This window comes from Pleurodeles waltl, chromosome 5 (assembly GCF_031143425.1).
Source record: "Pleurodeles waltl isolate 20211129_DDA chromosome 5, aPleWal1.hap1.20221129, whole genome shotgun sequence".
NCBI lineage: Eukaryota > Metazoa > Chordata > Amphibia > Caudata > Salamandridae > Pleurodeles > Pleurodeles waltl.
The window spans coordinates 960,637,074-960,652,900 of NC_090444.1; the positions used below are offsets into that span (position 1 = coordinate 960,637,074).

At 49.0% G+C, this 15,827-nt stretch overlaps 1 protein-coding gene across 2 annotated transcripts in view; it reads left to right on the plus strand.

The window, feature by feature from the left end:
* Positions 1-15,827, plus strand: part of AHCTF1 (AT-hook containing transcription factor 1) — a 1,009,458-nt gene that overhangs the window by 668,291 nt on the left and 325,340 nt on the right. For both annotated transcript variants that reach the window (XM_069235080.1, XM_069235081.1), the window contains one exon: positions 13,574-13,735. In XM_069235080.1, coding sequence (XP_069091181.1) covers positions 13,574-13,735 — 162 coding nt within the window. The remainder of the gene's footprint in view (positions 1-13,573; positions 13,736-15,827) is intronic.

Below are 15,827 nucleotides of genomic sequence, written 5' to 3' on the forward strand. Positions count from 1 at the left end.
AGAGGTGCTTCAGCCTGGGCCTTCCTCCTCAGAACCCCTGCTCCCCTTTAATGTACACCTTACGGATGTTTTTCTGGGGACCTGGTCTAAACCTAGCACAGATGCTCCTGTGAAAAGGAAAATTACCAGCTGCCATCGTCTTGCACCGGATTACTGATGCAGCACCCTACCCCTGAGAGCTTGGTCATCCAAGCCTTCACCTCCCAAGGCGTGTTCCCTTCTGCACGCCCCCCGGATAGGGGATCCAAAAGGCTGGATACACTTGGGAAGATGTTTTCTTCCACCAGTCAGGCATTGAGGTCTGTGAACACCACATGCCTTTTGGGCTGTTATTCCCACACTCTCTAGGATATGGTTGCACAAGTGCTTCCACAGGTCCTGGAGGAGGCCGGTACTGTACTTTCCCATGTAGTTGCTGATAGGAGAGGAACAGCAAAGTTCATGATCCAATGTGGACTGGACACAGCCGACTCACTGGGCAGAGCAGTTGCTTCAACAGTGGCCTTTAGGCACCACACCTGCTTGAGGACGTCTGGCTTCTGGGTTTGGAGGTCCAAGGTAATCATATCGACATGCCCTTTGGCACCCGTCTCTTCTGAAAGAAAGCAGATGCTGCACTCGAGCGTTTCAAGGATTCTCGTGCTACTGCCAGGTTCTTGTGCCTCGCAGTGGCCCTTCATCCCCCTCAGTGTGCTTTTCGTCCCTTTCCTTGCTATGGAAGGTGCGCCTAGCCATGTTTGTGCCCGTCCAGCCTCCATCCATGCATGCCACCCAGCCTGTGCCTGGCCGGGAGTGTGGGTCAACCATCCTCGTGGATCAGGGAGCCAGCGGTCTGGCCAGTCCGTGCTCCACCGCCAAGGATTCCCAGCCCCCTCAAGACTATCCCTCCATCCGTAACACCATCCTACAATCGGATGACAGAGACTCACTTGGCGCTTCTCTGAGAGGAAGTTATGGTTCTTTTGGCCAGCTGAGGCATAGAGAAGGTCCCTCCGCCAGAAGTAGGTTGTGGTTGGTATTCCTGCTACTTTCAGATACCCAGAAGTAGAAAGGCTTCCACCCTATCCTAGACCTTTGATCCCTCAATCTCTTTCCCAAGAAGAAGTTTAAAATGCTCACTCATGCTCTATCTTCCCTGGACCCAGGAGACTGGATGGTAGCATTGGACACTTATTTCCATATCCCCATCCTGCTGCCCACAGATGTTACTTGCGGTTCACGGTAGGCCACAAGCACTTTCAGTTTACCGTGCTCCCCTTTGCTCTTACCAGCGCCCTTCGGGTGTTCAACTAGGTGATGGTGGTGGTTGCAGCTTATGTGCACGGTTTAGGGGTTTCAGTCTTCCCCTATCTCCGACACCTGGCTGTTGAAGGTGGGCTCGCCCAGGCTGTCATCTCCCACCTCCAGACTACCGCTGACCCCCTACATTTGCTGGGGTTCACTATATACACGCTGAAGTCACACCTGACTCCCTTTCAGATGCTCCCTTTCATTGGAGCAGTTTCGGGCTTCACCACCTGAGCGGTGAGTTCAGGTTATGATGGTGATTTTTTTTTTGGCCTCAATCCTGGATTTCTGTGTGAGTGACTCCTGGCCTCCTGCTTCCTTTTGGTGACACATGCAGGATGGCATATGCAGGCTTTGCAGTAGGACCTGAAGTTCCAGTGGGGGTAGCGTCAGGGGAATCTCTCCGACATGGTTCAGATCTCAGAGGGAACTGCACAAGATGTGCAGTGGTGGCTAACGAACCATGATTGGGTCAGAAGCAGGTCCCTCTTCCTTCCCTCAACCAGATCTGACCGTAGTGACATATGCATTCTTCTGGTTTGGGGAGGCCAGAGATCAGAGGCATCTGGTCTTTGGCTGAGTCCAGATTTTACATCAACCTGTTGGAGCTGCAGGTGATCAGGCTAGCATTGGAAGCATTTCTTCCCCCTCTCAAAGGGAAGGTAGTGCTGGTGTTCACGGACAACACCGCCACCATGTGGTACTGCAACAAGTAAAGCGGGTGGGGTTGTGGACCCTTTGTCTAGAGGCTCTGCGCCTTTGGATGTGGCTGGAACAGGCCATTTCCCTGGTGGTTCAACATCTGGCTGGCTCTCTGAATGCCAGAGCAGACAAACTGAAACAAGAATCCTTAGTCCATCAAAAATGGCGTCTCTATCTGGAGGTGGCACAAGGTCTCTTTCAGCAGTGGGAAGAGCATTGGTTAGGTCTGTTTGCATCAGCGTAGAACGAGCAATGTCAGCAGTATTGCGCTTTGGAGTTTCCAAAGTGGCAATTAGTCGGCAATGCTTTTCATCTGGAGTGGAACACAGGCCTCCTTTATTCCTTTCTGCCCATACCACTTCTAGCCAGAGTTCTCAAGAAAATCAAGAGCGACTGGGCTCAGGTAATCCTTGTCTTTCCAGACTGAACGAGAAGAGTCTGGTATCCCAAGCTACTGAGTAAGGCCATCGATCCTCCGATCAGAATGCCCCTTCGGGAGGATCTTATCTCACAGCAGCACGGGAGGGTTCTCCACCCAAACCTGCCCAGCCTTTGTCTTCTAGCTTGGAGATTGGGCTGCGGCAGTTGACAGCTTTTGTCCATCCGCCCAAAGTCTGTAATGTAATTTTGGCAGCCAGGTGTCCCTCGACCTAAATCGCCTGTTGTTGGAAGAAATTTGTGGCATGATGCACAGAAAAGTCTGTTGACCGCCTTTCTGCACCTCGCTCTGAGGTCCTGTTGTTTACCTTTTATTTGACCTAGCAGGGCTCTGCTATGGGCATTCTCAATGGTTATCTGTCTGCCATTTCTGCTTTTTTTTATGGTGGCCTGGTCAACCATGCTTGTTTAAGTCTCCCATTGTAAAAAGGCTTCCTCAAAGGTCTGACTGTTTCCCCCATCCCCATTCATTATGCCCAAATGGCATTTGAATTTGGTTCTGACATTCCTTATGTGCACTCCTTTCGAGCCTCTCCACAATTGTCTTCTCAGGCTTCTCACTTTGAAAACAGCCTTCTTTGTGGCCATTATACCTGCCTGCAGGGTGACTGAGATGTAGGCATTGTCATATAAACCACTCTACATTTCCATCTATCCTGACTAAGTGGTGCTTTGCACTAGGGCTTCCTTTGTGCCAAAAGTGGTCAACCCCTTTCATGTAGACCAATCCATCACCTTGGCTACTTGTTACGCACCCCTGCATCCTTCTAATGACCAATGGTTCTGGTTGCAGGGGTGTCCTTTGACCTCGGAAAACAGCTCACTGGGCGGTCATGGTCGGGGGGAGTCTTCAGATTGAGTCTGGCAGGGATCAACACACAGTGGACTCGAGCTCAGAATTGCTGACGAACTTTGATAGGACCAGTGGGCCACTCGGACTTTGGCTGTGGGCATCAGGTACAGAGGTGGATCCGGGTGCGGTTTCACGGTTCCTCAGGTTAGAGTTCTTTTTCTTTAAAGCTGGTTTCTTCTGGACAGGTCTACTGTCAAAGGGCGATCTTGGTCTTTGTCAAAGGCAGGCAGTCCTCTCAGGCCATTTGAGGTCACTGGGCTGCAGGAAGGGTCGACTTTTGAAGCACAATCATTGAGGGCTTCAGACAGGCCAGTAAGGCTGGTGCCAAGTCAGTTGGTGTCTGCAGTCTTCTGTGCCAGTGCAACGCTGTAGTGTCCAGCTCTGCTTAGGTCATCAGGATTATATATTCTAGGGCTCAGGGTTGCCACCTAAATACTGAATTTAGGGGTATTGCAGGGTATGCCAAGTGGTAGCAAATGGGCTACTCACCTTTATAGGTGACTACACACTTTTTATGACCACTTCTGCTGGGAAGTGGGCATAACCCTAACCTTAGTGGCCTAATTTCTTCCAAACAAGATGGAGAAATTTAAAAAGTTGTGGCCACTTCAGCTCGTACACCTTAGGTGTGGGATTGACATGAAGTGGGCACTCCTCCTAATTTAACTAATTTTCTCACCTGTGCTGCCGCCAAAAGTGGGGTCAGGACAGGGGTGTTGGTTATCTCTACCATCTGGAGAGAACCTGATCGCATTACAAAGGTGGCAAAGCCTTTGAAGCTCCCTACCCTGGAATGTCCATCCTGTCTGGGAGAGGAGGTAACACCTCCACCCAGTGCAGGGTTATGTCTCAGGCCCTCAAGAGTGCTGGCTCCCACCATGATGGGCCAGTAACATGTCTGTGGCGGCTGAACTGGTCAGTTAGCACACTAGTAGTTGGTAGGTTTTCAAGGGGCACCTCTAAGGTGCCCTCTGTGTGCATTTTTAATAAATCCATCACTCTGGTCAGTGGAGGTTTATTATTCTGAGATGTTTGAATCCAAATATTCCAGGATTCAGAGAAGCCATTATGTAGATGGCCAGCGCATGCATTAAAAATGGCTTACCTGTACACTTACTATGTCTGAGACTCGGCAAAGATATAGTAGTGGCATATCTGCTCAAGCAGATATGCCCTCACATGTAATATAATGCACCCTGCCTGGGGCTGTAAGGCCTGCTAGAGGAGTGGCTTACATATATCACATACAGTGTTTAGGGGACATGGCACATAGGCTGTGTACCATGTTGTGGGTTAAATTTTGGAAGCACTTTGTCACACACCCTGCAATGGCTGTCTGAATAAAGTTGGTGCTGGGTTGCTGGGTCCCTCAGAGGGGCACAAGTTGTGCTGTAGCTACTATTTACTAGGGGTGTATAGGGGGCTGAAGGGCCTGGTCACTTGGGGATTAAGTGACCAGATGTCTTGTTTTAGGGAAGGAACCCTGGCACTAGGGACCTGGTTAGCAGGACCCTTTTGCACTTCAGTCGAAGTTGCATGTAAAAATCAGGTAAAAAGTGTGTGTGTGTGGGGGGGGGGGGGGGGGTGTATTCCCTCATCCCAGCATTTAGCTCCCTCCATGCATCTTGCTTGTCTGAACGACGGGGTGCTTGTTTGAGGGGGTGGGGGAAGAGGACGCTGGCTTTTTATATACTGTCTCCAAGTTAGAGATAGTGTGCATAGAGTCCAGGAGTTCCCCAAGAGGCTAGACAGAGGAAATAATAGATAACACTAATGCTCTGTTTGTGGTAGCGTGGTCAAGCAGTTAGGCTTATCAGAGGGTAGTGTTAAGCATTTGTTGTACACACACACAGGCATTAAACGAGAACACACACTCAATGACTTAACTCCAGGCCAATAAGTTTATATATAGAAAAATATTATTTTCTTTATTATTCAAATTGCAGGTAAGTACATTAAATGTAAGGTACTTGTCAAAGGTAAAGATAGGACTTTGAATTAAAACAATAATGTACACAGTTTGGCTTAAAATGGCAATAAGCTATTTTAAAAGTGGGCTTTGTGCAAAATTCAAAAGTTCCTGGGGGAGATAAGTACAAGTTAGTTTGTGAGGTGAGTAAAGCACAAGTTCAGTCTCCAGGGCATAGGCAGCCCACTGTTGGGGGGTTCAGCTCAACCCCAAACACCCAGCACCAGCAACACCGGGCCGGTCAGGTGCAGAGGTCAAAGTGGGGCCCAAATAACTTAGGCGCCTATGGAGACAAGGGGTGCTCTCGGTTCCAGTCTGCTAGCAGGTAAGTACCTGTGTCCTCTGGGAGCAGACCAGGGGGGTTTTGTAGAGCACTTGTGGGTGGGAGGGCAAACAGGCACACAAAATATGCCCTCAGCGGCACAGGGGTGGCCGGGTGCAGTGTGCAAACAAGGTGTCTGGTTTTGTATTGAAATCAGTGGAGGGACCTGGGGGGGTCACTCTGACGATGCGGGCAGGACACAGGGGGGCTTCTCAGGCCAGCCACCAACTGGGCAAGGGCCGTCTGCTGGTCACTGCTGCACTGGTGGTTGGTTCTTCACAGACCTGGGGGCTGCGGGTGCAGTGCTTCTTCCAGGCGTCGGGTTATTTGTTACCAGGCAGTCGCGGTCAGGGGGGTCCTCTGGATTCCCTCTGCAGGCATCGTCTTGGGGGTACAGGGAGGTCGGCCCAGGGTGGACACGTCGATGGAGTCGCCTGGGGGTCCTGTCTGCGGTGTTGGTTTCTCAGGACACGGGCCGGGGCGTCTGGTGCAGAGTGGTGGGGACTCGTGCTTCTGGGGTGAGGTGAGAGTCCCTTTAAAGATGGTTTCTTCTTGTTGCTTTGGACAGCGTCGCTTTCCACAGGAGTTTCTTGGTCCTTTGGAGTTGCAGGGCAGTCCTCTGAGTCGGCAGAGGTCGCTGGACCCACAGGATGCATCGCTGTTGCAGGTTCTTTGAATCTGGAGGGCTGGCGCCAAAGCAGTTGTTGTATCCTTCTCTGCGGGATTTTCAGGTCAGCAGTCCTCCTTCTTGTTTGGTCATCAGGAATCTGCTTTCTTGGGTTCAGGGTCACCCCTAAATACTAGATTTACGGGTGTGTTTAGGGCTGGAGGGCAGTAGCCAATGTCTACTGTCCCTGAGGGTGGCTACACCCTACTTGTACCTCGGTCCTTTGGGGAGAGTGGCACATCCCTAATCCTATTGGGCTAAATCCTCCATGCCAAGATGGAGGATTTTCTAAGGAAGGGGTCACCTCAGCTCCGGACACCTTAGGAGCTGTCCTGGCTGGAGGGTGACTCCTCCTTGTTTTTCTCATTATCTTCTCCGGACTTGCCGCCAAAAGTGGGGGCTGTGTCCTGGGGGGTGGGCATCTACAATATCTGGAGTGCCCTGGGGTGTTGTAACACCGGGCTCGAGCCTTTGAGGCTCAGTGCCAGGTGTTACAGTTCCTGCAGGGTGAGGTGTGAAGCACCTCCACCCAGGACAGGCTTTGTTCCTTGTCACAGAGTGCACAAAGGCACTCACCCCAAGTGGCCAGAAATTAGTCTGGAAGTGGCAGGCTGGCAGAGACCGATCAGCCTTACACTAGCAGTTGGGCTGGCATGCAGGGGACATCTCTAAGATGCCCTCTGAGTGCATTTCTCAATATATCTCACACTGGCATCAGTGTGGATTTATTGTGCTGAGACGTTTCTTACCGAACTAACCAGTATTCAGTGTAGCCATTATGGAACTGTGGAGTTTGTGTTTGATGAACTCCCAGACCATATACTCTTTATGGCTACCCTGCACTTGCAATGTCTAAGAATGCACTTAGACACTGTAGGAGCATAGTGCTCATGCAGCTATGCCCTCACCTGTGGTACAGTGCACCCTGCCTTAGGGCTGAAAGGCCTGCTAGAGGGGTGACTTACCTATGCCACAGCCAGTGGGTTGTGGGCATGGCACTCTGAGGAGAGTGCCATGTCGACGTAGTCTTTTTCTCCCCACTAGTACACACTAGCTGTGAGGCAGTGTGCATGTGCTGAGTGAGGGGTCCCCAGGGTGGCATGATACATGCTGCAGCCCATAGAGACCTTCCCTGGCCACAGGGCCCTTGGTAACAGGGGTACCTTTTACAATGGACTCATCTGTGTGCCAGGGCTGTGGCAATTGTGGAGACAAAGGTGCAGTTTTAAGCAAAAACACACTAGTGCTAGGGCCTGATTAGCAGTGTCCCAGCACACTTTCAATCAAAGCTGGCATCAACAAACGGCAAAAAGTTAAGGGGTAACCATGCCAACAGTGGCATATTCCTACAGAGGAGGTATTAAATTCACTGCCTATCGGGGTGCCACAAGAATGGAACATGGGGAAGTAAGGGGATACCAAATCAAGACACAGTAATATTTTTTAAAATACAATGTGTGTTTCATCATGCTTGCTGCGCTGAAGAGGGCACAGGGCTCCGTATATGAAGATGGCGTTGATGTGAAATTAAAAACAGTGTCTGAGGTTTGTGATGTTACTGTGGGAAGAGGGCTATACTCATGTTGGATTCTCTGTCTGATGCTGCACTGCTAGATGAGCTTGGCAGAGATTGGATGGGTCGTTGCTGCCTCGACTAAGTCACTATGACTTAACACTGCACATCATTCCTCCATTACCTGTTGAGATGGGGATGCCTAGGATGAGTGCTGTCGAGGGTTCCCCTGCTGCCGAAGGCATGGGGGATGCTATGCGGAGCTGCTTATGTTATCAGAAGAAGTGGGGTGACTGACATTTGTGTATTGGGTCTCCAGCCAGTCACAGACTGATTCAGGGGTGTCAAAGAACAATTTTCGCTGATCATAAACGTGCTAGGTACATTAGAGCATGGGTTAAGCCCTCTGCTCGAGTTGCCTCTTTTCTGCACGAAATAGCAATTGTTTATGCTGAACTTCCATAGTGTAGTCAAGGAAGAGGGAGACTTTGGTGTTGTCAGTTGCAATCAGCATGTTCTCTCTGGCCTTCTGCTGTACCATATCTCGGTCCCTAAAATTCAGGATACGCACCACAGTGGGTGTTCTGAGGATGAGTATGGTGTGCAGAGGGTTCAGGAAGTACAGGCAGGAGATTCTGGGGCTGATCTGCCACAGTCCGATGCAGTAGAGTTGTATTTGTAACTCAAGGTTCTATATGGCATACAGCTTAGGCTGTTTCTCAGTCAATAAAACACGTCATTACAGGTTCCTGACAGATTACTGGTTGTCCCCAACATTGGAATGGCAGCAGGGGATGTTTTCGCACAGCAACATACCTTGGATGGGGGCTTCAGATGGGCAAATGTGGTATCCTTAGGGACCTGGGGTTGAAGGTGGCATTCAGTATGAGGCAAACTCCTCAGGGCAGACCCTTCAAAAAGAAACTTTTGTGTCTGCGCCTCAGGAAGCACTGGTAGGCTGTATTTATGGTGCTGGCACGCCCGCCATAACTATTGCGGTGTGTCCACCTCCTTAAGCAGACTTTAAGTAACATGTCCTCTTCCCTGTTGTTGTTGTTTGGCTCGGGAGCCCAATGTTCTGATGCTGCAGCCGCCTCTTGTTGCAAATCACCCAGTGCCGGCCCTTCCTGGCATTTCTTTGTCATCTTACCTCTCACAGTGCGTCCAGAGACTCCTGATTGTGACCTGGGACCTTATCTTTGCTCTGACAACCATAAATTCAGCGTTGTGGGAGAGAGGCTGGTGCTGTGGAAGGTAGCTGGCTGTGCGGCTGAAGCACCAGTGCTTAGCCTGTGTGCTGCAATTGAGGAGGAGTTTGAGCCCCGGGGCAAGGCAGGAGTCTTGTGTCTGCACCTGGCCACCTTGACTGTAGACGGTAGGCCCATGTTTCTGTGTGTGGAGGCTGTGCTTTGTTACTCAGCAGTGGCTGGGTGGGTATCCTGCCTATAATGTTTTGCTTACAACCCTGGGCCTGGGTCTGAGGAAGGACAGCTTCCTTGCAGGACCTGTTGTGACGGGGAAGGCACTTTGTGCTTCTCTGTTCCGGAGTATATTTGTTGGTGCGTCTGAGGGTTTGAGACAACAGCAGTGACTTTCTCCCAATTGCTGGAAATGGCGAGGGTGCAGATTCCTGGACCTGCGCGTGCTCTCCCCACCACCACCCCTTCCATGGGGTGGAGGAGAAGGATCTTAGATGGTGAAGATCCTCTGCACGGTAGCACAGCAGAGTGATTCAGCACCAACGTGATATCGGGTGCTGCTGGCCCGACCCTCTACAACCATAGCTAAGGCATACCATAAGCAGGCGAAGCTTCCGAGTGAGAGCAAACAAACGACTTAAGAAATGGAGATTATGCTTGGTCCTGATGAGCTGCACCCCTGTTCAGAGGCTCTGCCTGAGCAGGATATCTGCCACTTGCTCACTACAATGCAGCACCGCCTCCTTTAAATATACACTGACAGGCTCCATCATGAGTAGGCTTGACCACATGAAGGGCTGTCTAGATAAACATGATGATCGTCTTGACCAGGCTGAGTGCTGCAATCTGACACTGAGGATACAGCAGCGACGTACAATGAGAGGCTACTCCAGATGGAGAAAGTGTTGGCAGTCATTAAAGATAAAAATGAGGATTTAGAGGCGCACTTTCGCCGTATTAATTGCTGAATTCTTGGCCTCCCTGAGTCCATGGACAGAAATGGAAATGTACCTGAAAGATATGTTCTATGCATTGTTTGCAGATTCCCTGAAACCGCTGTTCTCTGTGCAGGGTGCGCACCGCTCCCTGAGCCCACAGCCTCCCTCTGGGGTGCCTAAATGGGCCCATCATTGCCCATTCTTTCAACTATAGGGACCGCAACACAATTCCTCACCATTCTTGAGAGCACAGAGACATACCACATCAAAGCAACCAACTGTTCATGTACCCTGATTTTACTGTGGGTGTTCAGGCAGCCTGGCAAGAATTCCTGCCTGCTAAATGGCTTCTGCAGAAAGCTGGAGTCTCCTACTCCCTGTTAATACCCTGCTAAATAACGTGTCCTGACTACTGACGGCGCACAGCTTTTCACAGATCCAAAGTTGGCCCTCAAGTTGCCCTGCAAGCATCTTACCAATCAAGCCATAAAGGAGGTGGTGCCTTCCAATGCAGATGGAAATGCTATCAGTGACAACGATTGACTACCCAGTGTCATTCCCCAGCATGATGACTCTGGGGCCACTAGTATTTTGCAGCATGCACAATTTGTGCGCTATGTTCTGTGAGATTGTTTATCCTCTAGTTTGTTGAGCTTGCCGGTAGCGTCTCTGTGGCTTGCCTTGGTCTGCCATGCTATGCATTCTTGTATTTGTTATCAGTTGCTTTCATGCTGGGCCCAGCCAACCTCTCCTATGAGTTTACCCAGCAGCCTGACAACTCAGGTATATTTCCCCATGTCTTGTCTGCTGGGCTTTGTATGTTGGTTACCTTCAGTAGGTTTTTGCTGCTACTGGATGAGGGTAGATTATCCTTAACAAATTTGGGTTGTCCGAGTGGGTGGGGTGGTTCGACTGGTTGTTGTTATTCTTTAGGACCTGCTGCACACACACACATATATATAGATTGATAAACACTGCTGCAGTTTGAGAATCTGGCTCCAGTTTGAATCCATTGTAGACCCTAATCATGGTGCTCAGAAATCTAGACATGGCCGCCTGCCCTCCCCTATCTGTGGTGAAAGGTATATCTTGGAATATTCGGGGTATGAATAGTTCCCATACGGCCCAACAGGTCATTGCCTACCTTAATTGCCATCATATAGACGTAGTTCTTTAAAAGAAGACTCCTCTTAAAGGACACATTCTGTATGACTGCGGTGTGGATGGGTGAATGAACTGCAGGTGACCACCTATTAGGCATATGCATGTGGCATGGCAATAGTGATTCGCAGGGGTACTCCGTGGCACACTGACTTGGTCATTTGTGACAAATATGGCAGGTACATTATCCTATGTGGGAAGCTGAAGGGCAAATGTGTGATGATCATTTCTGTGTATGGTCCTAATGTTGATGACACTGATTTCTTTATGGAATTGTGGCTCATCTTTTTAGGACAGAGCCATGGTTCTTTGATCTATGGAGGAGATTTTAATGTGATATTAGATGCAACTCTTGACCGATCTAGTACTACTAGGCACCTGCACCCGCTGGCGGGTCACCAGCTACACAGCATCTTGTGGATAATGACCTGGTAGACGTTGAGCACCTCCACAGTGGGAAGGCTGTTGAGGGCACATGCACCATGTACACACAACGCTTGATCTTGAATAGACTGCTGGCTGGTCACCCGGGATATCTGTCCCAGTGTTGTCTGAGTGAAGCACCTGTCAACGCTTTTGGACCATTCTCTGGTGCTCATGGAGCTATTGACGGAGTGTGAGCTTACAGAAGCATTTGCATGATGACCTGCATCCGGAGCTCTTCGTAGTCCACCATTTCAGGAGGACCTTTAAGCCTCTGTTGCAGACTACTTCACCCTTAATTCTCAGACTGTGTCCTCCTCTGTGTCGTGCGTGTCTTCTGTCCAAGTTGGGAGACTTTGGGCCCCTGCCCTTGCTTCTGGACTGGCTCACCTGCACACCACGACTGTTGCTTTTGCCAAGGCTTGTTTACTCTTCCTCTGGGAGATCTTCAGGCTCCAAGAAGCTCCGGCTCCAGCTCCTGTCCTGCAGCTCCTGGGACATGAGACTTACTTATTGCTAGGCTGGTAAGGCCTCCTTGTGACTCCCTGTGTCTACAACCTGTGGGTCACTCTTGGGGGCTTCATGAACTCTGTTGGCCTTCCTGGGTGCTGAGGGCCAGCCCTGATTCCCCCTCCTGAGTAGAGTCTCCTGGACCTTGCTGATCCCCAAAACATTGCAAATTCTTCTGCAACTCTTATTTGCACTTGCCACTGCTTGTTGGTGGCCTGGCTGGTCACTAACCCTCCCGCAATCTGGTGACCATCAAGGCACAGCACATAAGCATATGTGATCTGCAGCTCCAGGACTCTGCAGCTGCACTTCCTCTTCCACCGACTTGCAGGAACTTCATCTTCAGACTCTGTCTCCTTCCTTTGCAGGTCCTCCACATCTGGAATCCATCACAGGGTTTCATCGACCTGGTCCACAGGTCATGACAGCAGCTGGACAATCCGAGACATCCACAGTATTCAAAGAGTCCCTTTGCATCTGGGTCCCAGGTGTAGGTACTCCTGTTTTCTGGGTATCATGGGGTAGGGTCATTATTTTCCCTACTTTTGCCTGCTGTCTTTCTCGGGGTCCTCTGGGAAGGGTCCTGAACTACAAAAACTCCAACCACTACTCTGTGTTAGTCTATGAGACAACTGGGTGGGTAAAGGACTTACTCCTGGTTGTTGGGGTCACTTACTGTACTTCCCTCTGGGGTTCCTAATTGCCCCCACACCCTATCGAACTACCACACTTACATTGGCCGGAGTGCCTATTTCACATTCCACTTTCTTAGTATATGGTTTGGCCCTCCCCTTGGGCCCTGGATATATTTAGGCTAATTCTGACGGTATATTGTGTGTAATATCTCCAAAGGTAGATATACTAATGTTAGTTTAGTAGTAGTGTTGTAATAAAATCTTTTATTTTTACAAAACTTTTGTGGTTCTTTCTTGTGAGTTAGTTACTGTCTGACTACTGTGGTATTTCAAGTGCTTTACATTCCTCCTGGATAAGCTTCAGCTGCTCGCTTCAGCTACCCCTAGAGTGTCTGCTATTTGGACACCTCTTCACTGTCACTAAGAGTTGCCTGGACTCAGTATAGGGTGCCACACCATAGGTGTACACCATAAACTGAGCCAGCCTCCTACATATAAGACATTCTATTCCAGGTAAAGGGCATTATGTAATTATTGGGGAACCACTTGGTATGGTCCGGTTGTGTGTCCCGCAGGCTTATTTTTGCGCATGCCTTGCATTGGAAGTGTAGTGCCTTGAAATGTCACTTTATTACTCCTGCATGGAGATTTTTTTTTTTTTAATTCTGGCTCCATTATTCTTTCTTTGCTCACTTTAAATAAATAAAATTTAAAAAAATAAGTTTTACATTCTTTTTTTCCACAGAGTACTCGCAGAACGCCCTCTTGAGTGTGTTTTGTGTTCTTCTGTAGCTTCTCTGAAGTCACTATCATATGTCTATTTGTAGTTGTGAACATATTTAATTTCCGGCTAGCTTGATATTTCTAGGTGAACAGTCTGGATAGTGGTAGGTTACATATCTGAAAAATGGACATTACCAAACATTACTTAATTGCTCTTCTCTTTTTCTTTGTAGAGTCTTCGCTTCATCATTCTCAACATAACTATAATCCTCAATCTGCTGACAAAGAAGAAAATGAATTCCAGAAGAAGCAAGGAGAAAATATGGAAGCTGCGGGTCCTGACCAGATAGATTTTAAACGTCCCGATGAGTCGTCTTTGCTGAACGTTTATAACGGTGAGTTTCTTAGTGGTGTAGATTGCCTGTAGTTTGTGAAGCAATATGTTTTGGAAATATGACATATCTGCTGAAAGTTTGATCAATTTGACATTATTACATCTTAGAATTTGGTGTTAAAATTATCAAAGGCAACAAAGGCCGGACACTTGATACCATGAATCTAGAAAATGCCATATATCAACATCATTCTGTTGTAAGGAAATGCCTTTATTTGTATGGGGCTCCAATGTTTTGGACTGATTTTGTTAGTTTTTAGAGGCTAAGGGAGTAACTTGTTCTGGTGTACAGTTTTTCCAAAGTTGCCACTTTGTTGCTCAAAACCTCCTGTGCTCCTTCACAGTTGCACACTGGGTCAGTTCCCAAGATAGCTTTACGGTTCCCTGGGAAGACATGAGACTGAGAGTGGTTTTACCTCTCTCTCTAGAAGGAAGCCACACAGGTGTTGGCTGAAGAGGCAACCTTCAAAGAAGAAGCCCCCTTTGAAAGACAAATGGGAAACATTTGGGAGAGAGGCAGCTCTATTGCTTAGGCAGACAGGCCGGCAATGGGGAGAAAGCGAGGGGGGGAAGAAGCAAGTTGTCAAACTGGGTTTTTACAGACATGTTAGCCCCCTTGGCAGCCCCACTTCTGGATTGGTCTTGGGAGCTCTGCACACAGAGAGAAGGGGCCTGCCATTTTGAAAGGGGTCAGTATTGAGAATTCCGGGATAGCCAGATGCCATACTTCACAGGGAGTGGTCATCAGGGGGAGGTAACCTAGTAGCCCATTGGCTACTGGCTGTGTCCTATCCTGAGGGCATTTTATGGGCATTCAAAGGGCACCCAGCACTTAGATTTTGTTGGGCTGGAGAAGAGGACCTCCCTAAGAAGGCCTACCATGCTGCACCAGGGACCCGGCCAAGAGAGGCTGCATGGGTGCGTGAACTGCACCTGCTGAACCTGAAGGCAAGCAAAGGAGAAGGGACTTTACATTCTTTGCCCTGCTTGTGGAGAATTTGACTCCTCAGCCCAGCTGAATCAATACACTCCAAAGGTCAGTTAGCTGTTTGCAGCACGGGGCCCCAACAGCTCAAGAAGCCTGCTGGGGCAAGTTAGTAGCCCAGATCCTAGCCACCATGCAGCACCAAGACCATATGCTCAAATGTTGCCTCTGTGTCTGCTGGACCCGGGACAGTCATTGAAGTGCGGCTTGGTTGCCCAGAAGGAAAGTTACTGCCAAAAGAAGGAAAGCGCTGAAACCCTTGTCCCGGGAAACTGGTAGCCCAGTGGCGACTGGACTCCTGCCTACCTTGAGAGGACTTCGATAGACATTGAACCTTGTGACAAGGATCGCCTCATCAAGCATATAGACCGAGGAGTAGTGTGAGGAAGACCCCCGTTGATATCAGCATCTTTGAGCATCTTCAGCCATCCTGTATCTCTTGCATCATGAACACCCCAGAGAAGTTAATGACAAAGAACTGGACTGAAGACCGCTTTTCTGGTTGAGGTATCTGTTTTTTTAAGGACCTTGCTGGTGCCCCTGACTGGCTCCCTCCGGGAGTTGCTCACCCACAATAAATATGTGACCGCAATATACCTAAGCAAAGTTTTTCCTCAAAATGTTTCCAAGTGTCAAATTTGCCACTGCTTGTTCACAGTTAAATAAACAGTGCATGTTTACTGTGCCTTGTAAATTCTGTATCCCTGGAACGCTCTGGTATATATTTTCTGTTTTTGCTCTCCAAACAAAATATAAAAATCTTTTTTTTTGTTTTAATAAATTGGGGTTGGGTATCTTGAGTATTTCTTCTGCAAATTTTTTGGTTTTTGGTTCTGTTTAACCCCTTTGCTGCCAGGCCTTTTTCCCCTCCTGTGCCAGGCCTTTTTTGGCTATTTGGGGCAGTTTGCGCTTAGGTCCTCATAACGTTTTGTCCACATAAGCTAGCCAAGCCAAATTTGCGTCCTTTTTTTCCAACATCCTAGGGATTCTAGAGGTACCCAGACTTTGTGGGTTCCCCTGAAGGAGGCCAAGAAATTAGCCAACATACAGTGAAAATTTAGTTTTTTTCAAAAAAATGGGCAAAAGGGGCTGCAGAAGAAGGCTTGTG